We start from the raw sequence: 23,205 nt of genomic DNA, 5'->3' as shown, positions 1-23,205 counted from the left end.
CAAGTCAGTCAGTTTGTGAACCTAAATCAAAAACCTTGAACTTGAGAAGTACTTTGCTGCATCATAATAACCAAGTCTCAGCTCAATTCACTGTGTATGGAACAATGCTAGACAGACTATTGAATTCACTGTCCCATGGCACAGGAATAAGGTGAATTCCTTGGATAGATGGCATTTAACCTCAAACAGTGAAGAAAACTGTGCTATGAATACCTGACATCCTATAGGTCAACTTAATGACTCAGTGGCACAAATCAAACAACAAACCACTGAAGACTTCAATTCAACCTTTATTATCTTGTTCTTTTTCCCGCTTTAAATTAATTTCCTCTCCTTTTTGTAACATCTGAAATAAACGAAAACATCCTGAACAGGAGTGATAATAAAGACTGACTTAATTTAAACTGATACATAATAACAAAAAAAAAAAAATCAAACGGTAAAATATAACAGGTAATGTCTTTAACGTGTCTGTAAAACACTGTTCCAGCTCAGCTTGGTATGGTAGGATTTGGCATCTTAATAGAAATGCCTTCAGTTGGTTGCTTCGTCTGAAAAACAAAATATTCTTATTGCATTTGGCAGAAAAAAAAAAAAAATACAAACAGGAACAAAACGCTGCTAAAAAAATACAACTTAAGAGACATATGCAATAGTGCCAATGTTTTGAACTTTTTAGCTATCACAATATCCAGACAGTCAAGCTCAAGCACACACACGCACACGCACACACCCCATCTTCTTAAATGCAAGCTGTCAGATTAACATCTATTCACTCCCTGACTGGAGCAGATAAGTGTTCAAAAGCAAGCACACACATGAACACACAAACACGCATACGCACGCACACTTACACACACAGACATTTCTCATGAATCTCTCATGGACAAAAAAGAATGAAACATTCAACATTGTAGCAATAACACAGACACTCCTGATATCATCATTCTTATCTTCATCACATCCTCCTCCATTCGGTCATACTGTCATCATCACTCCTTTCATGCACACACAGGCAAGCAGGAGGGCACCTTGTACAGCGAGTAAATAAGTGATCATAGTCATTAACATCATGGCAATATATAATAACCAACTTGATTTCTTGAGTAAGAAAAAGTACAATAGCGAGGTCAGTGTTTGAAGGGCAAACAAAAAAAAAAAAAAAAGAGGACATCTCTGGATTTCCACAAAGTTTCACACATTTTCTTTTAAAACAGAAAAAATGATAAACAACCAACATACGTCAAGAAGGAAGTTACAACTTTGCTTGTCAAATATAAGAGCAGTGTGTAACTGATGAAAAGGTGTGATGCTGCTGACATGGCGGGTGGGCGGCCGCTGGGTGTTAGCCAAGGCCACTGCTGTTGTAACATTTAGTCGTCCTGTAAGGTCTGTGTAGTTGTTGTGTTGTAGCTCTGTTTCAAAAAAATGGAGGGATCTGTGGAGGATGTGTCAACAACAAACCCAGAGGCATATAGTGCAAGTTTGGCTAATGTTGTTTTTGTTTAGATTTTCTTTTTTTTTTTACCCTGGGTCCCATGTTGATGGCATATTTCCACCAAGGTAGAGGAGTCGGTACCTACTAAAAACACTCTTTTCCAGACCTCAAAGGTTGCTGATCGTCTGTTTGACTCAGTAGTGTGGCGCTGTCCCAGAATTTCTACAAACTCCAGATCCTTCCCCACTCTCAAGCTTCCAAACACGAGAACTCAGGAGTACACCAGCCAGGTCTACGAGGGCTCAGTCTGCAAGTCTCAATTTTGAGATTCGACCATTAAATAGTAATACAAAAGAAAAAAAAATGTGGCACACTAAAAACAGCAATAGCTAAACTTGTTGACATGTACGACTCTGGCTGAGCCTGTCTACAGTGCATGCCTGAGTGATCGGGTCTTTGAATGCAGATGGTGGGATTTGGAGTAAAAAGACAAAGAACTATCCAGTTGAGTCCTAAGAGTTTAATGGATTTCACTTTTTCCCCCGGTTCAAGTTTTACTGTTGTCTTCATTTTAAGTTAAGCGGCTTAACGTGTATGTATGAAAGTAATGTGTGCATGTACTACATGTAGCTTGTGTGTAGTATGTTGAGTGTCTGCATGTTGGGTGACCAGTGTAGCTTTAATTCATGTCATTCATGTCATCTCTATGTGTAAATAATTACAGAATGTGACATATGTATTACGACTTGGGTGTAAAATGTGTTTGTGTCAGTCAGCCCCTCATATGGAGTCAGCCCCCCCACCCAGCAGGTCCCCTGGCAGCAGTGATGCAGGGCTGCCCATCTGGTGACGATCCTCAAGTGCTGGGGAACCCCAGAGGCTACTGCTGGGGTACCCCGCCCCGCTCATCCCGCTCATTCCACCCCACAAACCCTGCCGTCCGGCTTCCACACTTCCAGCCCCGCCCACCCCGGTCCCATTGCTGCTCCACTGGGCGAAGATGCCCAGCGCGGGCCCCTGGGAGACAGACTGGTCTGATGAGCTGCCTGTGCTGTCTAGACTCTGCCAGCCGGAGCTCGAATGTCCGGCTCCGCCATTTCCTCCTCCCCCAGCTGTGGAACCTCCTTCTACTCCTGCTCCTCCTCCTCCTCCTCCGTTACTGCCTCCGGCTCCTCCTCTCTCACAGCTACCTCCGTTACTGTTAACCCCCACTGTGGAGGCTGCTGTAGACCCGGTGCCTGCAGAGCCAGCTGTGGTTCCTCCACTCCCTGCTCCTCCTGCTTGGGAATGTGCAATGTAGCGAGCCACATCCTCCTCACTCACAAACTCAGCCAAGATGGTGGTGTTACCCAGAACACACCTGGTATAAACAAAAAGCCTGTCACTTTAACTAGAATGTATAGGTTTTAAATGTTCTTTACATTCTTTTCTGGAGTCTGAATGAACTACAATGAACAATTTACAAAGGATTAGATAATAAATTATACTAAAATACTACACGAGAAGTCTGCAAATTTCATGAAAAACATTACAGCAGTTTAGAAGATAATAACTTGAAATTAGTATCAGCTTTAATAACTTTATTTACAATATTTCCCACCACAAATTAGTGTAGTTTTAAAGAATCCAAAGGTAACAAAATCTGTCTCCCAGTACATATAAAACTCATTAATTAACATGTAATATCGCCTTTGTTTGAGCCATACAAATTAAGATAAAAAAAAGACACTTTATGGTTAGTGCTGGAGTAGTTCTTGACTGGGACCAGTAACTTCCTAGAGTCTCTCCTGGTTGTCTGGCAACTGGCCTATGTCAGTAAATATTATTTTTGTTACTACTAATCAGTTTTATGCTTTTATACAGATTTAACAAATGCCATATGTTTTAATTAATGTGCTGGTAGGTAGATTTTGATGCCTGTGGACAGAGCCAGGCTAGCTAGCTAGCAGCTAATGGTTTCAGTTACAGATTTACTATCAAGATGTCCCACTGATGCTGTAAAGATGCTGTGTTAACAAAAGACTGAGTCTTACATGTGGAGTGCACTCTGGGCCTTGGCTGCCTCCTGTTTGGAGCTGTAGCGAATCAGAGCGGTGCCCTGGGTCAGGCCAAGGTGAAAGGTCAGCAGAGGGCCGTGCTGCATGCAAATGGTCCTAAGAGTGGAGCCATCAATCTATAGAAATATGCAAGATGGAAAATGGTGAACTTAAAGTGTTGGGTATGAAATTCAGAGCAGTGTGAGCAATTCCATGTGAAATTACTTATTTTTGTGCCCAGTTATGCTTAGTGCATACATGAGGGGAGATTATACACACCAGCCTGGCAGTATTAATAGTGTGACAGCTCTAGATCTTTATAAAACTAACCAAATCTAAACAACTATTTTTCCCTATAGTATTTTCAGTAGTTGTTTTTGTAAAATGTGTCTGTATATTACCTGTGGTGTGAGGTTGCTAAGCACCAACCAGCAGCTTTCCCTAGAGCTGCCATCACTCCAGCTCGAGCCTGCACAAAGAGAGAGAGAGAGTACAAATAGAAAGAATACCTCCTGAGTTAGAGTATTCCACATTCCCTGTAAACACAAACCCATTCTGTTTCTTCCCCTGGCTTCTCAAATGAAATAAATGATGAATAAGTTTCCCTGCTGCTTCCATCAAGGCTTGGCTGCACTTCCAAATCAAATATATATACACTCTTAAGCTTAAAAGAGCACTCTGTTGTATCCCAGCAATCAGAGGCAGTTGTTTTATCTTTCGTGTACATTTATATAAGCTGAATATTTCAACAAGTACTGTGCTTGAAAGAGACAAAGGGACAGTCTTGTAACCAAAACAACATGAAAAATGCACTGAGGCATTACCAGTAGTGCTAGAGCCACCGCCCCAGCCTCGGCCGGCCAATCGAGGGCCTCCTCCAGACCAAGGCGAAGGTGATGGCTGCTTTTGACTGGCTAGTCCTGGAGGGGGGCGGGACAGCTGGCTCTGGCTGCTGCCACGACTGGCTTTCCAGGACTTGTGTCCAATGGGCTCTGGGGGCCAGCTGGTCTTGTAGTCTGTGTACTTTGCTTCATTACAAAAGAAAAGTAAATGAGGAGGGGTTGTATACTATCATAGATATATGTAACAATACCAGTGTTGTTGCCGAGACAATCAAGACTTTCAGTGGTTAGTACAATATACAGTGTGCAATAAGATGTGATGCCCATGCCCATGGCAGAAGCCACTGAGCCGTGCTCTTAAAGGCCTCTCTATATCTATTGTGGCTTTCTCTCATTTGACACAACACTGAATGAGACACACATTTGTCTTTCTTTACAATTCTCCAGCTTGAAGCACATTTTGTCAATGGTCATGCAGTCCAGGTTTAACTATAAACTAGCCAAATCAAGTCACAAGCAAGTTGTCACTTCAAGATTGATTACAATCTAAAATCATCAGACTGCCTATTCCCAGTTTACAAATCACATAGGATGAAAAACAGCAGCCTCAACTGAGAAGTTGGAACTAGACAATTTCGGACATTTTTGCTTGAATAAATGTTTTAAAGATGCAGACTAATTCTCTACAGCTGAGTAATTAATTAATCGTCTCATTGTTTCGGCACTAATCAGAAGTAAAAATGAAGCAGCACAACAGCCCAGCAGTGAAATGGTGAGCGTTACTGTGTCGTTACCTGTGTTGTGTGCGTTGTTGAGGGGACTGTCTGAGGCACTGTAGGGCCAGGCACCAGGTGAAGGCAGCAAGGTGTTGAGGGGAGGGGTGGAATCTGTAATCAAAGACAACGATAACCTGCATTAGCCATTTTTTTCCATGAAAGAACAACTATTTTTCCAACAAACAAATTGTATACAATTTCAAAGACTTGTTTATTGTCTAAGAAGTTTAGTTTTTTTGTTAGTTTTTTTTGTTTTGTTTTTTCCTAGCAGGTGAGACTGACTGCAATAGCTGAGGCTGTGTATTGTTAATGTAACATTTTTAGTTTGGTTTAATGAGAAGTGAATATAAACAAAATAATGAAAAAAATCTAATGAAAATGAGAAGAAGCTTAGAAAAACATCTGTTCTTATACAACATACCAAACCCATGAAATAAAGTAAATTAACTGCTAGACACTGTTGTACTACAGTTGTACTACAGTTCTCACAAGTTTTATGACAGGGAAAATGAGGCAGTGAAACTGTTAAATGCATACCAGTATTATCTTGTAACAACTGGTGCTCAGTATCATTGAGGCTGGGGGATACCGCATTTCCCATCATGCTCCCTGGGGTCATGTAGGGGTCAGATTCAGGATCAACACGGTCGATTCCCTTCCAGGGCACACCAGGCTGGAACTCTGAAGAGGAAACACACGTACTCTGTTAAAGCTAGCTTTACCCCCTCAAAAACAGACACACTGAAACTACATCAACACTTCATCATGAGAAATATCACAGATTGTAACTTAATTTTTTAAGGGTTAGAGAGATAACATTCCTAAATTACTCACCTCCCAGATACCAAAACACAGATACGATTTCTTCTCATTTTGTCTCAATTTAAACCAATGAGATCCAAGCTTGGATTATCACTTTATCTATTAGCTTGTTACTAACCAGGGGGCCAGCTGGGTGTGGTGGGGGGCTTGGTACCCATCTTGTTGCCAGGGGTGCGATGCCAGTTTTCACCCAGCCCCTCTCCAACCATCATGTCATACTGAGAGTAGGGTGAGCCCCCCGGCATCTTCATGGGGGTGACAGGACCTGGAAAATTGTCAGAGGGTGATGGTAATGTATGTTACATCACAGAACACCAGACGGATTCACTAATCACCTTTATATGTGACTTCACATCTAATCCCATTAACGATATCTGTTTCAACACCCTCTTGCCTTATCAAATTCAATATTTCTATGAAAAAAAAAAATTACAAATAAATAAATAAACACACCATTTTTGTGGATTGCATTCTCAGGTGAGGAAGTATCTGGAGAAGAGTGTCCCTCCATCATCCATTTGAAGCGAGACTGTTGACCGCCAAGGTCCTTCATGCTCCCTGGACCACCCACCACAGAGCCCCCAAGGTCCAGACCTGGGAGGTTGACCCCAGAACCAAACCCTGCTCAAAAGAAGAGTAACATATAAAAGAGCGAAGCATGAAGAGGATCACTCAACATTCATCTAGTTAAAGGAAACCTCTAGAGACACAAAGATAAATAAATAAATAAACACATCATAAGCTCACTGCAACCCAACTCAAATTCATAGACAGAAGTAAAACAGTTTTCACAGTATAACAGATTATGGCTTGACATGTGATCTTTGGGAAATGTAATGCATGCAGACTACACCGGCATTAGTGAGCTTGTGACTTTTTAAAAATAAAGCCCCTGTCAAGTGATGACTGCTCACCAGAGTACGGTCCGAGAGTTTTCTGGTGCAGGTCGGCTACAGATCCCACCAAACCTGGATGGGATAGAGGATCAGCCCCAGGCAATTTCGGACCCCCTCCACCGACCCCTCCATGGTGGGAGGGGGAGAGTTTGGAGCTGCTGCCTAAACCCCCGACCTGCTGCTGCTGCCTCTGCTGCTGGAGCACTGCCATGATCCTGGCCAGCTGAGAAGGCACAACAAAAAACACAACACTCAGCAGCAAGACGGAGGAAGTAAATAAACGACAAGTTTCAAGAAGAGTGAGTGACAGATGTTGTGTTTGTGTGTACCTGTTGAGGGTCAGCCTGCTGCCGCACATTCGGTGTGAACTTCCTCTGATTTTGCAGTAGCTGCTGTTGCTGTTGTTGCGGCTGCTGCTGTTGCTGCTGGAGGAGGAGCTGACAAGCCTGAACAAACACAGTCAGAACAGGACAGGAAAAAAAAAAAAAAAAAAACAACAACAAAAGGAGTGAGAAGGAAGCAACGAAAAAAAGGCTAAAAAAAAAAAGACACTGCACAACCATTTTAAAATTTCTACTGACAAACCAATGTGTCAACTGACTGCTACGTACAACTCCAATTCCAGAGAAGCTGGGTTGATGTGTAAAACATAAAGAAATATCGACAATAGTTTTATGAAGTGTTCCTGAATCCATATAGTAATAATCTTTATACATTTGTGTTTTGCAAAGTGGTGAATGTGGCCCCATCCTTGCTGGTGAAAGACTGAACCTTTCGCAGATGCTCTTTTTCACATCCAATCATGATACTATCACCAGTTACCAATGAATCTGCTTACTACACTGGGATGTTCCAAAAAGATGTTTTTGAGCATCCTGATAACCATTTAAAATTTTCTCTTACTTTTCTGAACTTTTGTGAAATTTGCAAACTGTTAAGGACAAAATTATCAAATTGTATGATTCGTATGACGGAACCCTGCAGTGGTTTTAAGAGCTGTATATAGTGCTGCATCTCACCAGCTGAAACTGGATGTGAGGTGGGTAGATGCTGCTGAGCATGGCGATATGCTGAGGGGACAGCTGTGGAGGGAACACACCTCCCCCCAAACCTGCCACACCTCCCACGCCGCCAACACCGCCCACGTTCCCGCTGGGAGGGGGCATCTGCTTCAGCATGGAGCCTGGCACCTGGAGACAGACACAACGACAGGAAGGCACACCTGTTACCACAGAAACGCTTTGGTGCTGTAACCACTAGCAACCACATTAGCGCAGTGTTTTTCTCCGATTAACATTGATTCTCCTTCATGTTCTCATTAACTGGTGTTAACAAGTGACTTGACCCCTGTGAGTGAATGGGATTGATTCAATTCCTTGAAAAGACATGTGTTTCACTTTGTATTCTCTAGAATTAAGTGGGGAAACATGATCGATGTTAGCCTGAAGAGTGATTATGCACTCCAGGGACTGTGCTGACTAATCAACGCAATGCACAAAGCCAGGAGGCTATGTTGTGTAAGTTCATAGAAAGAAGGATCAGACAATTACAAATGATATCAGAAAATACTGATTTGACACCAGACACAACCTAGATATACTGTGGATATGTCACCAGCTGATCTTAACAAAAAGAGCCACCGAAATTGTCGTTACAAGCAAGAATGTAGAGGAAGGCAGAGCAACAAGTTAAACAAATTTCCAAGTTGAAGAAATTCTGCTTTTAATTGGTTACTACGCAGCACGAATAAACAGTGAAGATGACTCACCCCAGAACCAACACCGTTTTACACAGACAGTCAACCCACATACTTCCTGTGTCATGGCTTTGTGTGAAATATGTAGACAGCCAGGAAGAATATTGATCACAGCACAAAAGCAAAAGCAATGGTACCTGGGGTGACAGGAACTGATGAGGCACTTGCGCTCGTATCCCTGGGGACTGGTTTATGGGTGGGACACTTGGCTGGTGTCTTGACTGAGCCATTCCTCCACCACTGCCAAAGATACTGTGACCACCCTATAATGGAGGATGGAAAATGAAACCTTAGAGACCTCCCAAACAGTGGAGACTTGTACATACAAAAACATACAGAACATGACAAATTGCAAGTGTAACTGTATGATTATCTTTCGAAAATGGAAAAATACAAGAATCTAATGTAAAGATGGTCGGACAGAAACAAGAGGAGCAGTTATCTTACTTGTCTAAAGGGGATAGTGTGGTTGAAGAGGGAATGGGGCTTGTAGACAGTGGGTGGTGAATACAGAGAGCAAGGACCCTCCTCCCCAAGGCACCAATCCTGATTGGTCAAAGGCAAGGTCTGTCACAGTGACAGCCAATAGAAGACCAATTTGAGTGGTGGTGAAGGGGGGGTGTGTGTGTGGGGACGGGTTGTTGGGGAAGGTTGAGACAGGGAGAAATGGGGGCAGACCAGGAAGACAAGGAAGAACCACAAGAGGAAATATAGAATAGTGAGAAAGGACAAAATGTTATCTAGACATGAGAAAGACATAAGAGACAAAGACTGCTAGGGTAGTCGAGAGGCATCACCTTGTCATAGTAGGATCCCGCATCCCCAGGGGCTGCCTCTTTGGAAACAGGTGGACGATAAGCCATCGCCCCTCCTCCTCCTCTTCCACTCTTCCTCATATCTCCATTGTAATCATTCATCCCCATGCCCCTTTTCTCTACATCCATCTTCTTCTCCTGGAGAGACCCTGGAGCGAGGTCAATATTTGGGCCACTGGTGTCATCATTCTGTCCAGAAAAAGGGCCGCCATCATCATCACGGAGAAAATATCTAACTCGCTAAATCCCTATATGTTGTTGCTAATATCTGTGCGGCTACAAAACAAAGCATCTGGAAAAGAAGTCACTTCTGAGGTTGCTCCACTGCAGTAACACTGAGGATATGAATGATATAAAACAATTTACCAGCAGTCCCATGTTAGAGAACTGTCTATTGATGGGGCTCATCCAAGAGTCTCCTCCACCAGCCTTCAGTGGACCCTGAGAGACAAAGAAATAATAAATAAAAAAGTTAATCTTAATCTCTTTATTTCTTTATCAAGATCTCTTCCTCCACTAGTAACTCACCTTGTTGCCGGGCTTCTTTCCTGTGTGGTTCTGTCCCCAGCCCCCATTGCTTCCTTGTCCCCAAGACGAACCACTTCCCTGGGAGCCAGTGCTGTTCCACATGCCCCCTCCCTCCTCCTCATCCTCCCAGCTTGAGTGACGGGAGGCAGCCACAGAGCCCTCTTTGTCCCCCCAACCATCTTGCATAGACTTTGAACCTTTTGGGAGAGGAGAGCAAATGTGAAATAGATATCCCTCCATATAATTCTAGGTTTCTATTAGTGGATTATTAAGCATGCCAAATAATCCAAAATGCAATTCTGCAAAATCTGACTGTATGACTATGCCACAGATAACAGCTGTGATTCCACTGAAACCACATACACCTTATTTTTCATTAGCTTTTCTAACCAGATTTGATGGGGTTGGGAGAAGGGTTTCCCCAGCCCGTTGTCTTCCCTCCAGCATCGTCAGGGTCTCCCCAGCCCGAAGGAGTGTCACTTGGCTTTCCCCAAGCTGCTGTGCCATTATCTACCGTAGGACTAGTTGGAGAAGTACCACCCCAGCCTGACGGACCTGCAGACAAACATGCACAATGCATATCAAGATGGAGAAACCTGTTAGAGACTCTATTTCCCTCAGTACAAGTCCAACAGCTGCATGCAAAATGACCCATCGTTAATTTTGCTTATGCAGTTTTGATGTCACATGAACAGTAACTATCCAGAACCTAAGTGCACGTTTTTATGATGTGTAAAATTACTGTTGTAACAGTGGCTAAAAACAGCTTTGTCATAATAACTGAGTAAGAGACACAAGCTACATTGGGAATGGTCATGATTACTCAATTTGGATGTCAGCATTTGTCCAAAGTAGAGAGTGCTCACATTTAAAAAAAACTGACCCTGTCCTATATTAAAAATAGACATTTATTTAAAAGCATGCAGTTATGTAATTGCTATGTGTGATTATCTGCACAGATCAATACAGCAAAACTGATAATTCTGCACTAGATAACATTCAACATTTTTAGTTGACATCACTTGATCAAATGTTACAAGCTGAAGGGAAATCAATAGATTTTTGGAAGTATTTCAACAATATAAACAAAATGAATGTGCAAGCAAGTTAAACATGTATCAAAAAACAACTATTTCATGAATCATTTGTGTAGTAAGCACAAGGAGAAAACAGCAGAGACAGGTATCAGGCAATCCCTCATCACTTCATTAGCTATTAGTGTTAGCATGCGCTATTGTGATGCAACCAGGGCAGACAAGATTAGCCAGCTAGTCATGAAAATAGTAAGTGGAGATATGCTTCTGTTAAGGAGGAGGCTTCTGCGAGCTAATGGCAGTTTTTCTTTTTGTGAGTGCTTGATAATAATTTAATGCAAGTACTAGAATGTGGAAATTATTTAAAATGCCCATCCTCAAGACAAGCTAAGTTTGCTAGCTAGTATGGTCTTGGTTTTTCATGTCATCAAACAACAGCAAACTACTTACAGCATTTGGGTGACTTTTGTGATTGCTGATTGCTCATAGAAGCCCAGTATCAAATTGCATATTTGGTACACTGTTTGCCTTTTCATTTCTTAATTTAAAGTCTTCCCGCACAGCTGAGGTCTTCAGCATTTTGACTTCCCTTTAACAGCCCGGGTGAACTGAAGTACAAGTCAGTTGGAGCACCTACTGAAGCTACAGTACTGTGGCTGACTACAGTTAATGTGGTTTTGAGATGAAACTGCAGATATAGCAAGCAGGTGGCTGGCTGCAAAACAACCACATTGCTCAAGACTCTGTCGTCACTTTGACAAACCACTAAACATTAAAATAAGCCATTCCTGTAAAGGAAGCAGTTATAGTATTGCATTTCTGAGCTGTTAACTTTTGTGACGGTCACACTGGCAGTCAATGAAGAACATCTGTTACAGTCACCCTTAAAGGTATGCTTGCAAGTGTATACGTACACAGAATGGTAAAATAATTTCTACTGTCAGAAAATTGCACTTACTAAAGCATCTTTATCTTACTTAAGGAATAGGATTCTTTCACACTGTGTGAACAATTAGTGTTTTCCAATTTCCCTCCACCTTATTCCCCATGTAAATGCTAATATAAAGGCTGCATGAGATTAAAGACAAAGGTTTTCATTAAGGTTTTAGCTTTACAGAACATGCATAAAAGCAAATGATTTTAAGAAATAGGTTTGTTAATAAAATCATCTTCACTGAGGATTTAAAAACATCCAATAAATTCATGCAACATACAAATTTAGCCTTTGTTTCCTCTACAATAAATCACCATGCTATGGTCAGATTCACAGTTTGTAGTGTCTTACCTAGAGCTGAAGTTTTTCCAGAACCATGGCCAGTGTTGAAGTCTCTGTTACCTCCAAGCCCTGCAGTCTGTCTGCTGGGCTGCTGCTGTATCGGAGGTCCCTGCTGTTGCTGCTGCTGAGCATGACCCTGACCAAGTGGCTGCTGACTAGCAGGGGCACTGTTCTTATCCCACAGGTTGACCGGCTTGTAATTGTAATGGGTGGGGTCTCCCCATGCTGATGTTCCATCATCTATCTCGTTCTTCCTGCTTAAGGACTGTGGCGAGGGTTCTTCCCAGCCACTTGGTTCAGATCCACTTCCACATCCTCCAGAACCACCAGGAATGGGCCCCGAAGTCCAGCCTGAGCTTTGGTTCTGATTCTGGGCTTGAGAGATGGGTTTTCTCCCCCCGCCCCCTTGCATAGCCCCTTGGTCCAACGCTTGCTGTCGCTGTGGATGCTGATTGCGGGGCTGTGATTGTTGCTGTTGCAGTTGTGCCTGTGGGCCTGTGATGGAGCCCGACAGGCTGTTTGGCATCTGGTGCATTTTGTTTCCTCCACTCCAACTCTGATGGGGTTTGGACCCCATGCCACCAACAACACCCATTCCCCCTCCTCCACTCCCACCTCCCCCTGTGCCCCCTGCTCCCCATGTTCTCCGGGGAGCCCCATCCTCCCAGCTTCCCCAGCCACCCACACCCGAATCCCCACCTGAGTTTCCTCCATTCTTGCTTTCGTCCTCCCATCCTCCTCCTCCTCCACTATTTGATTTGGACTGTTGCTCTCCCCAGTCCCTACCTGCCCCAACCTTCTGCCCTGATCCCCATCCACTTCCTCCTCCATTGCCTCCCACTTCTTTCCACCCCCCAGTCCCTTTCTCCTCCTGACTTCCCGCCCAACCTCCACTCACTGGGTCTCCCTGTTGTGCAAGTTCACCCCATCCTCTACTACTGTCTCCCCATTCCTCATTTCCCCAACCCTTGGCCTCCTGGCCATCCCCAGGCCCCATGGCACCTCCACCCCATCCTGAAGCCTTCCCCTGCTGGCTATGTCCTGGTATCATCCCTGACCCCATACCAGGTCCTGTTGTGGTCACTGGCCCAGATTGTGAGACGCCAAGATTCCTCATGTTGGTGCCTGAAGGTGGGACTCTCCCAGAGAGAGAGGCTCCACTACTGCTACTGTTGCTGCTGCTCTCCCAGCCCTCTCCAGAAGACCCAGCAGATGGGACCAATGAAGGATTCGCTCCTGGACCTACAGAATCAGTGAAGTGGGCCCTAGGTCCGCCAGAATACTGAGAAGAACCACCAAGAGAAGATGGGTGTTTCGATGCAGCTGATGATGATCCACCTTTACTCTGAGCTCCATGTTCTTCAAAGTCCCAGGCCGTGTTTTGTCGGATCTGTGTCTGACCCCAGCCTGTGTTGGACAGGACCCGAGGGTCCAGATCAGAGCGATTGAGCAGGTTCTGTAAGGCAGCGTCTGCATTAGGTGCCAAGCGGCGAGAACGACTGTGACTGCTATTAGGCCCACTTCCACTTCTGGAATTTCCACCACTGGATGAAGATCCTCCCTGTGCTCCCTGTCCACATCCCCCACCCCATTCCCCTGTTTCACCCTCTCCCTTCTGATTGTCCCAAGCTCTGGTCATAGTGGTGGCTGTTGAGGAAGAGGAGGAAGTGGCAGGGGCATTGCCAGCTGTGCTGCCCCCACTACTGCTGCTGTTACTACTGCAGGCTCCACCCATTACCTCTCCTCCTGGATTAACTCCTCCAATACCAGTGGAGTTCCCACCCCAATCACCACCAGAAACCCCTCTATCTCCTCCTACTCCTGATGACCCCCACCCTCCCTGAGATACCCCGGAGGTTTGACTACCATTTCCCCCAGTTCCAGCACTGCCCCAAGCATTAACCCCAGTAGTGGAACTCGGATATCCCCATCCCGAAGTCCCATTATCTCCTTCAGCAGCTCCGAATCCCCCTGTGCCACCTCCTTCGCCTTCCCATCCATCAGTCCTTGAGGCACCTGTTTTGGAGTTAGCTGCAGGGTAAGAAGGCTGGCCTCTCCATGAGGAGGTAAGGTTGTGGTCTCCCACATTAATCTCACCTCCTCCCACACCATGGTCCATTCCTCCCCCAATCCCTTCCGCCCCTGCGATTTTTGGTCCCGCTGATTCGGTGTCCCACGCCCCCCCTCCCATCTCTCTGTCTCTGGATTGCATTTGGTGAAGTTGGCGCTCATGGGTGCTTGATTGATTCACAGATAAAGGTGGGTGACCCCCGAGTACACCGACTGGCCCGCCTCCAAGACCCAGGCCCAGGGAAGCAGAGTTGTTGGCAGACAAAGACCCTCCAGAGCCCTGGTGATAGAAGGTGGATGAACCTCCTTCACCTGCAGCAGCGGGCCCATCCTGCTGCACCAGGGCAGGCCAGGCCGAAGGGTTGGCATTTGGATTGAAATTGGCACCTGGAATCCCACTGCTGCCATCAATGGGGCCACTGGCATCATGGCTCCCTGGCACAGCGGAGGCTTTGGAAAGTGAGGAGGGTTGTTGTAGCAGAGGCCCAGCTGCAGCTACTGCATTCCCTCCTCCAAGATGACCCTGGGAGGCAGCCATCCCCCACGCCACACTGTTGGACGACTGCATACATTCATTGGGCAAAGAGAACGAAGAAGTGGGTGAGGATTGGTTGCCAGAGGCACTGATGCTGTTCACAGGCATTCCGTTGCTGCTGCTGCCCCCTCCAGCTCCAGTGAAAGAAGCTCCTCCCCCATCACTGCCAGCGATGCTAGGCCACTCCTCCAGGTTGTTGCCATCAACAATCACCTTCTCCCTGCCCTGAGAGGAGGTCTGGCTGCCTGAGCTCGCCCCCCACATGGAATTTGCATAATTAGAAGTAGTAGTAGAAGCAGCAACAGATGATGAGGTGAGAGCAGATGAGGAGGCAGCTGCACCAGAATCTGAAAAGTAAACACAAGAAAGAGACTTCAGGAGTCAAAAGGAAGAGATGTTACAGAAATCACGTAAATATTCTTTACTCAGAATGGATCTATTCAACAGCTGACCTACAGCAGTGCTAACACTACCTGAGACAGCAGCCATGTTTGCATTGGGGCCATCCCCTCCTCCTCCCCCTCCCAGCAGCATGGAGGACAGTGGTGGCTGACCTCTCTTCAGTAGCACTTTATGGTCCTGCTGGCAGCGGAATCGTGGCGGAACTTCTCTCGGCATGTAGCGTGGTTGCTGCTGAGGCGCCTGGGCTCCGCTACTCGCACTGCCGTTTCCAGCAGCACTGGGGCTTCCAACGGTGGAGGAAGAAATGGTGGTGGAGGTGGGTTGTCCGTTGGCCACTGCCAGGCGCTTGGCATTGTTGCCTCCCTGTGACGGGGTGGCAGCACTGCCAGGGCCCAAGGTGGCTGGGGATGGAGAGGCAGAGGGGGTGGGTCCAGGGCTGGGGGAGGCAGAGCTGCTCTGAGTGGCAGAAGACTGGGCAGATGCCGGCTTGGTCAATTCTGGCACTGTAGGCAGGCAGAAAGAAAAACCAAGGATCATTTAGTTATACTTAAGAAAATCAAATGTAATTCATTCTCTTTAAATATAGACACTAAAATATTTTTGTTACTAATTAGATAATAAAGGGAAGATGATGCAAGAATTCCCACATGCAGATGCTTTAGGATCATGATAATTTTTTCAAAACCATAACATGTAAATATTGCAAAACAGAAAACAGAAATCTAAAAATTAAGACAACAAAGTGTTACCTAGTATTAAGACAGTTACTGTGCCAGGGAAATGGTGAGAAATAGGAAATCTAACAATTAACACATCATCACAACCAAAGAGACATTCATATAGTAGAGAAAGGTCAGGCGCTGATGTTTGACTGAAAGGCCTGCCTCACAATCTCTGTTCTAGTTCACCCCAAAGGTGTTTGACGGGGTTGTGGTAAGGGCTCTGTGCAGGCCAGTGAAGTCCTTCCACACCAAACTCATACAGATATGTCTTTATGGACCTTGCTTTGTTTACTGGGGTGCAAAAGTCATACTGGAACAGAAAATGGCCTTCCCCAAACTGTTGCCACAAAGTTTCAAACACAGAATGTCCAAAATGTCTTGGTATGCTGAAGCGTCAAGATTTCCCTTCAATGGAAGTAAGGGGCTCAGCCCAACCCCTGAAAAACAGCCCTATCCCAATACTTCGGTCTATATAGTGTATGTCACTGTTTTGCTTACCTTTGTTTTTTTGTTCTGTGACCTAAAATGAACAGAAAAAACATATCATTTCCTAAATCATTCTTTAGAAAACATACAGTGAGAACATCATGAAAAAATACATTTCATTCATTCAAATGTTAAACTCCACTACAACATCCTGATCTGAGCCAAGATTAAAAAAAAAACAAACAAAAACAAACAAAAAAAAGAAGCAAGTCCAGGCCAGGAGAGTACACAGGGTTTCCAAGAGTGAAATTTTGATTGTGGTTCGATTAAAAAAATCTAGGAGTGGCAAGATAATATAATAAAAACCTCACCCTCATTGAAAATCCTACTGTTGTTGAGACACGCTATGTCTTAAACAGTATTCTCCTGACACTGACAGACGTAATCCAAACATTAATATTGACTGGCATGATCTGGACTTCTTGCCATTCATTCCATTTCATATTTACAAAGCAGTGCAACCTAAAACTGCTCCTGGTTCAATTATATTTTTGACAACTGTGCTCTCTGCAAACTTGTTTTCTAAGAACAATTATGTTGCAATTAGTTTATTTAAGAGTGTCAAAGCTCTATTCTGAACAAATCCAAATTGACTTATGTGGTTGGCCTAATAGTTACATCAAAGAAAAATTTTCTAATGAGTGTGAAGGGATCATTATAGTTTGATGTAAATGTAAACTGCTCATAATTATAGTCTTAAAGTTGGAAAATGTGATTACAGTACAACTCTAACTCCTATTTTTCAGTACTACCCTTACTCCTATTTTTCAACACAACCCCAAATGAGCAGACCAACAATATATTCCAAAAAATAATGTTTCTTAGCAAAGCTTATCAAACTGCTGTTGAACATGGCACTGCAGCAAGATGGAAGACTCTGCAAGTCATTGTGAACATGCTCACCTTCTGAGAGGCTTCCCTTTTCCTTTTGTCGTCTTTTTTCCTTTTCTTGTCTTCCATGAACTACTGCTCCTGTCCTGATACTCCTTTCTTCTAGAGAAAAAAAAGGCAGACATTCCAAAAAGTCATCACACATTCAACCATTTAAAATCTGAGTGCTTCTTTGTATTGTTAGAGGCTTTAAACTATAAATTAGATTACTGCTCAAAAAGCACTAGTTAATAGTTAATAATATCTACAGTGAAGAAAAAAAAAATCAAGGGATCGAGACTACGCCAAAATGCTACATGGCCACTGGAGCCTCCATCAATCTGTGAGTGACAATGGACTGCGTGCTTGATAGAATGAATCAGCCATCAGGTGCCAGAACTAAGAATACTCCTGAACATGTGGGCAACAAACAGTAATTATGTCCATCATACACATGCAGAATACTGTAAGCGGATAACACCGGTAGGTCCAACCAATATAAACGGTTGACAAAGGGCTTGATTTAGTCTATGACTGATCTCATCAGCAGACTTAACTGAATCTGCACGTGTGACCAACTAAGAGTCTGAAACCCATGCTTGTGCTTTAACAAAAACACAAAATAATGCACTGTGATTAGAATCACTGACAGAGGAACACAGAGCAGGCCGACATGGACAAAACCAAGCAACATAATATTTTTGATCAGATACCTTAATATTGATATGCTGTAATGTGATTTAATCTCTGCTCAGGCTATTGGCTTGAGAAGTGTCCGTTTATTAACTTAGAAGGTAAACTTGCTGAACTGCTAAGACCTGACAGTGTCTGCTTCTGGTTGGTTTCGTTTTTGTGAAGTTCCATAACATTTAGAGGGGGGTATGATTTCTCGATTCACTGACGACCATCCTTCTCTAATCATTTTTGACCACAGGCCTGACAAATAAGAAACCCAACACCGGTTAGTATGTTATTACGAACTGACAGACCTGCATTCAGCCCCGTCGAGCTCCCCTTCAAATCACTTATATAAACTAATGTTACCGTATCGGTGTTGTCCTGTCAACGTTGTCAAAAGCTCATCCGCATTTAGCTGTTAGCTAGCTAACGTTACAGCATTAGAAGATCGGAGCGCCCTTACAACAAACTTGAAAAGCTTTCAAGGAAATAAATGACACGGGTTAATAAAGTTGCTTAAATTGCATACTGAACCGTGTCTTGCAGTTTGTACAAGCGACAACTTCAACACCAGCTACTGGTAAAATATTTCGTCGATGGCTAACATTAAGGAGTGGTTTCTGCCCATACTTGTAAAATACGCAGAAACGGGTTAGCGTGCACATTAACAAGTTAACGTTAACGAGACAGGCCAACTGCCAACAAACGTAAGTCTGTTAACTTCTCCGTTCTGTTTTCGCAACGGTCTTTAATAGCAAATACGCCGAGCCTCGAACCGCATATCCACCACAGCTAATGCACAACCACTAATATGCCACACCACTGCTAATGCTATCGAACGTTAGCTACGAGTTAACTACAGACAGCAGCTACAAGTCGCCAGGCTAACGGTGTTAGCTTATCTAGCAATCGCAGAAGCATTGTAATTCGTTACACATGCTGCAGACATTTAACATGCATACAACTTATGAAATGTAAAAAAGCTTAGCAATAGTCCACAAATCTCCAGCGAACGTCACTTACCTCAGGAATCACATATGAAGAAAAGCTAGCGTGCTAGCTAGCTTAGCTAAAGTGCTTCAGTGCGATTTTTTAGATTTTGAGGCATTCGTCGAGGCTACAACAGCGACGCCTGAGCGGATAGTCAAGTAAGTGGCAGATGATGAAAACACACGCGTAATAAGCTACTGGTTTGTAAATAAGTACTAATGTTGTAATAGTGTAAACCCTAATGTGCAGAAGAATTTAAATTTCAAAGCGCTGTGAAGTCAGTCGGTTGACGGGCGGCCATTTTGCTGCTCAGCATGAACCGTCTCCAATGGCCAGTCTGTGGCAGCTGCCTGGAAGCTCTCTGACTGGCTGAGTCCTACCGGGAGGGATGCATAAAAAACGCATTTTGACCTTCATAAACTTGTAACAGCCAAATTTAACACTGTCAACGCTTCGTATGTTAGTGACCATCCCTTTCGCATATTTTAAACCCGTGATCGTTTTGCAGGAATTTGTAAATGCTTAAGTGCTGTCGTTAACTTTGTCTTAATAGCATGGGTCCGAGAAAGAGAGGAGCGAGGAAAAGGAAACTAGAGGAGGCTAGTTTAGAGGGAAAGAAGGAGGGAGAGAACACTGAGCAGAAGGAGGCTGAGGAGAGAGAAGACAGCAGGAGGAAGCACCATGGGTATAAGAAATACATTGGAGCTCATGTTGGTATCCAAGGTAAGGCCTTATGCCACATACTTTGTTAGACTCCCCTAAAGTAATTTAAACTTACGTTTATTCTCCTTCTTTTTTACTTTCTCTTTGCATATGCCCCAGGTGGGATATGGAAAGCAGTGGAGTCCTGCACAGAGATGGGTGGCAACTGTTTCGCCCTGTTTTTGGGTTCCCAGCGGTCATGGAAGAGGCCTGCACTGGACCTGACCGCTGCAGCCAAGTTTCGGGAGCAATGTTCCTTACACAAGTTTGACCAAGCTCACATCCTGCCCCATGGGTCCTATCTTATGAACTGCGGATCTCCTAAAGAGGGTTTGTCAGACACTGATGGATGTCTGCTGTGCATTCTGTCTTTGACTGTTGTCCTTTACGCTAGCTAACACTCAGTTTCCTGTTCTTGTCTTACAATGGCTATTTCAACTCTCCAACTGCATCTTCTCTCTTCTGACAACTTCCTCTGGTTTGTGTACCATGTTGCTCCCAGATGTGTTTGAGAAGAGCCAGGCCCTTCTTGTGGATGAGCTCAGTCGCTGCAGCCTCCTGGGCCTCAACCTTTACAACTTCCACCCTGGATCCTCCTTGGGCTCCATCACCATTGAGCAGTGTGTGGAAAAGATATCAGGAGCCATTAACCATGCTCACCAGCAAACACCTGCTGTAGTTACAGGTACACTTTGTGTTATTTTATCCTCCTCTTGTACTTGTGGTTACAGGTACAGAAGGAGGACAATATAGCACAAGCTTACAGTATTATGCAGTTGCCCGACAGTAAAAGCCTTGAAAGCTCATGATATCTGGAAATGTTCGATACTGTCAGAGATGATAAAACTAGGGGTTATTTATATTTAGTGTACCGTATATTATATATTATATAATTATATTAGTGTATTTTTGCTCTTTTCTGTAAACATCCGTTTGGATATATTTTGTTCTGTGATGATGAGGGTCAGTCTTTTTTTGTTTTTGTTTTTGTTTTTTTCTGAAAGTTTTTTCCCCTCGCTTTGTTACATAATTTTGCGATATTTGAGAAATGCAGTTCATCGAAGGAACACCGTAAAACATAATTACAAAGGCTACTTCAGTCATGCATATTCAGTTGAGTTAGTGTTTGCTAGATTTAACAAAAGTCTCATAGTCACTAGAAAGGCAGAAAATTTAGAGGTATGGCGCAGCTGCAAAGTTGCAAACATTGCAAACTACATATTGTAGCAAGGAGAAAAGTGTGAAATGTGCCCAACACAGGAAAACTAAACCCCACAAACACTGACCCACAGACACTTAAGGACACAGCATTATCAAGTATTTGAATCTGTGTGTGGCAAGAAAACTTGGCAGTCACAGCCAAACTCAGTGCACACAAATTCAAATTTAATGTTACTAAAATATCATTTATTAGGTTAATCTTTTTATGTGTAATAAAAAAAGTCTCTAATATATCTTTTGACCCTGTTGAGGAGGTTTAATATTTTACTACCAAAAGTCAGTTATCAAAAAAATCTTGTATGTTATCATTTCATAACAAACCCGTTTAACCACTGACTTTTGTGTTAATATGTAACTTTGAATTTGCAGGACTGACTGCAGGCTTGACACAGGTGTTGTGTTACTTGTAATTCATGGCTCAGACCACAGACTGGCATGCCCCAAATGCTGCTGGTGTGACAAGAATACGCTGCAGTGAAATGCCTGAAACACTGAGGCAGCAGTGAACACTGCCATCAGGCTGTGCTTCAGGAATGAACAGGGGCAGCCAAACCAACTCTGATCATGTATCAGGTGTTGTAGCAGATGGGTTGAATGGGTGTATCAAACTGATGGTGCTTTCTTTTCCTTTTGCCCTCCCTGTGGTCAGTGTTGGAGAACATGAGCGGTCAGGGAAGTACGGTAGGCGGTAAGTTCTCTGAGCTGAAGAGCATCATAGACAAAGTGAGAGACCAGACCAGAGTGGGAGTGTGTCTGGATACCTGCCATGCCTTCGCGGCAGGTGAGTGAAACCTGAGGTTGATTTTTTTTTTTTTCTGACAGAATGAATGGAAATCAGTGGTCAGTGCCATTTCCTCCCGAGTCATTAAACTTCAGATTGTCTGCACTCCAAATAGGTAGTTATGTCTAAAAGGGAATACTATTTACTTCTGGTTCATAGTTAGCTCAGATTTTATGGTTTGAACCTAAACTCTGCTTTAAATTAAGGCTGCCGTTGATATGGAGAAGAAGCATACAAACATATCCTTTGTAGGTTATGACCTGGCTGCAGAGGGAGGAGTGAAGGCCATGCTTGATGAGTTTGATCAGGAAGTGGGGCTCCACTACCTTAGAGCCATCCATCTCAATGACTCCAAAGGTACCTGGACTTTTATTCAAAAATATCACATACACACATTATTCATTGAGTTGTATGAACTTCAACTCTCAATGCTCTAAATGTCTTTTTTTTTTTTTTTTTTTCCCCCCAGGTAAACTAGGTTGCAATCTCGATCGCCATGAAGACATCGGTAAAGGCCACATCGGAATCTCTGCTTTCCGGGACATTGTAAATGAGCCTAGACTGGACAATATCCCTCTCATACTAGAGACACCTGGTCGGTAAGATAACTGCATAAACAAGGAGCAGAGTGCATTGTGTCATTATGAACCACTGTCTTTGAAAGTTTTCAGATTCAGTTTTACCATGAATGTTATGTCTTTTCCCCACAGGCCAGGATTTGAGTATGCAGAGCAGATTGAACTTCTTTATTCCCTCTGTGAGAAAAAATAGAAAGCACCCTTGCCAATGAATTAACATTGTTAAACTGCACCTGAAAAACCCAAGCTTTTGTGTCTCTCAAGAGAATTTAAGTATTTGTCAAGGACCAGAGTGGATGTTGTGTTTAAGGAGCCTGATCACTTTAAATGCACCCAGAATCTGTTTGGTTGTTAATCACTGTGTGAACAGTTTCAGTGGGTTTTGTGTCTGAATGAACATGAGTTGAATAAATTGGGATTTGTTATTTGACATGTGAGGAGTCTTCTTGTTCACAATGCACCATTAGAGGGCAGCAAGAGCACAAAAATGCTCTCAATATTTTACTTTTAGTGCCAGGCAGAGAGGAAAACATATCAAAATCCAATGTGCGTGGACATTTTTTTATAGGACCTAATATAATTAGTAGCGACTTTAATTTGCGTTCATGATCTGTTCACATGCCTTTATTTGCAGAACACAAAATAGCTTTAACTGTAAGAAGAATTCTAACTGTAATATACCTCCCTGTTGCTCATTTATAGTGCATATCACAGCTAATACGGTCAGGGTAATTATTTGAAGCTAAGGTATTTTACTGTAAAAGTTTGCCAAGGAAATGTAACCATTCACTGGGAATTAATTGCTTATACACAGAACAAAGTTAGAAGCAAATCGGACATAAAGGAAGCCAGCATGCGATAATATCCACAGGATATAATAAATCACTAGTATGTCAAAGTCATAAAAAAGTCACTTAACGTGATATGAGATAATACATTCAGTTACCTGCG

General features: G+C 43.5%; 2 protein-coding genes across 8 annotated transcripts; one reads left to right on the top strand and one right to left on the bottom strand.

The window, feature by feature from the left end:
• Positions 1–277: 277 nt before the first annotated feature.
• On the bottom strand, positions 278–19,143 carry tnrc6ba (trinucleotide repeat containing adaptor 6Ba). 4 transcript variants are annotated; one of them, XM_046376423.1, is made up of 22 exons: positions 19,006–19,143; positions 17,338–17,424; positions 16,447–16,468; positions 15,298–15,729; positions 12,229–15,171; positions 10,300–10,464; positions 9,910–10,106; positions 9,748–9,822; positions 9,364–9,570; positions 9,014–9,133; positions 8,704–8,829; positions 7,830–8,000; positions 7,140–7,256; positions 6,829–7,033; positions 6,368–6,535; positions 6,033–6,179; positions 5,630–5,773; positions 5,111–5,203; positions 4,299–4,502; positions 3,876–3,943; positions 3,472–3,611; positions 278–2,798 (listed from the first exon to the last, which is right to left on the bottom strand). In XM_046376423.1, the coding sequence occupies exons 2-22, from the start codon at positions 17,392–17,394 to the stop codon at positions 2,219–2,221; spliced, it is 6,381 nt and encodes a 2,126-aa protein (XP_046232379.1). In that variant the 5' UTR covers positions 17,395–17,424; positions 19,006–19,143; the 3' UTR covers positions 278–2,218. The 4 variants fall into 4 exon arrangements, with proteins under 4 accessions (XP_046232379.1, XP_046232377.1, XP_046232378.1 ...); XM_046376421.1 differs by having other exon boundaries at positions 17,338–17,427; positions 19,006–19,141; XM_046376422.1 differs by lacking the exon at positions 19,006–19,143 and adding an exon at positions 18,018–18,502 and having other exon boundaries at positions 17,338–17,427.
• si:ch211-141o9.10 (probable endonuclease 4) lies at positions 18,557–22,684 on the top strand. 4 transcript variants are annotated; one of them, XM_046376430.1, is made up of 8 exons: positions 18,557–18,689; positions 19,526–19,695; positions 19,795–20,004; positions 20,177–20,359; positions 21,545–21,676; positions 21,929–22,033; positions 22,146–22,275; positions 22,387–22,684. In XM_046376430.1, the coding sequence occupies exons 2-8, from the start codon at positions 19,527–19,529 to the stop codon at positions 22,445–22,447; spliced, it is 990 nt and encodes a 329-aa protein (XP_046232386.1). In that variant the 5' UTR covers positions 18,557–18,689; position 19,526; the 3' UTR covers positions 22,448–22,684. The 4 variants fall into 4 exon arrangements, with proteins under 4 accessions (XP_046232386.1, XP_046232385.1, XP_046232383.1 ...); XM_046376429.1 differs by lacking the exon at positions 18,557–18,689 and adding an exon at positions 18,993–19,130; XM_046376427.1 differs by lacking the exon at positions 18,557–18,689 and adding an exon at positions 19,224–19,395.
• Positions 22,685–23,205: the final 521 nt, after the last annotated feature.

This window comes from Scatophagus argus, chromosome 21 (genome assembly GCF_020382885.2).
Source record: "Scatophagus argus isolate fScaArg1 chromosome 21, fScaArg1.pri, whole genome shotgun sequence".
Lineage (NCBI taxonomy): Eukaryota > Metazoa > Chordata > Actinopteri > Scatophagidae > Scatophagus > Scatophagus argus.
This window is presented reverse-complemented; position numbering and strand designations above follow the sequence as displayed.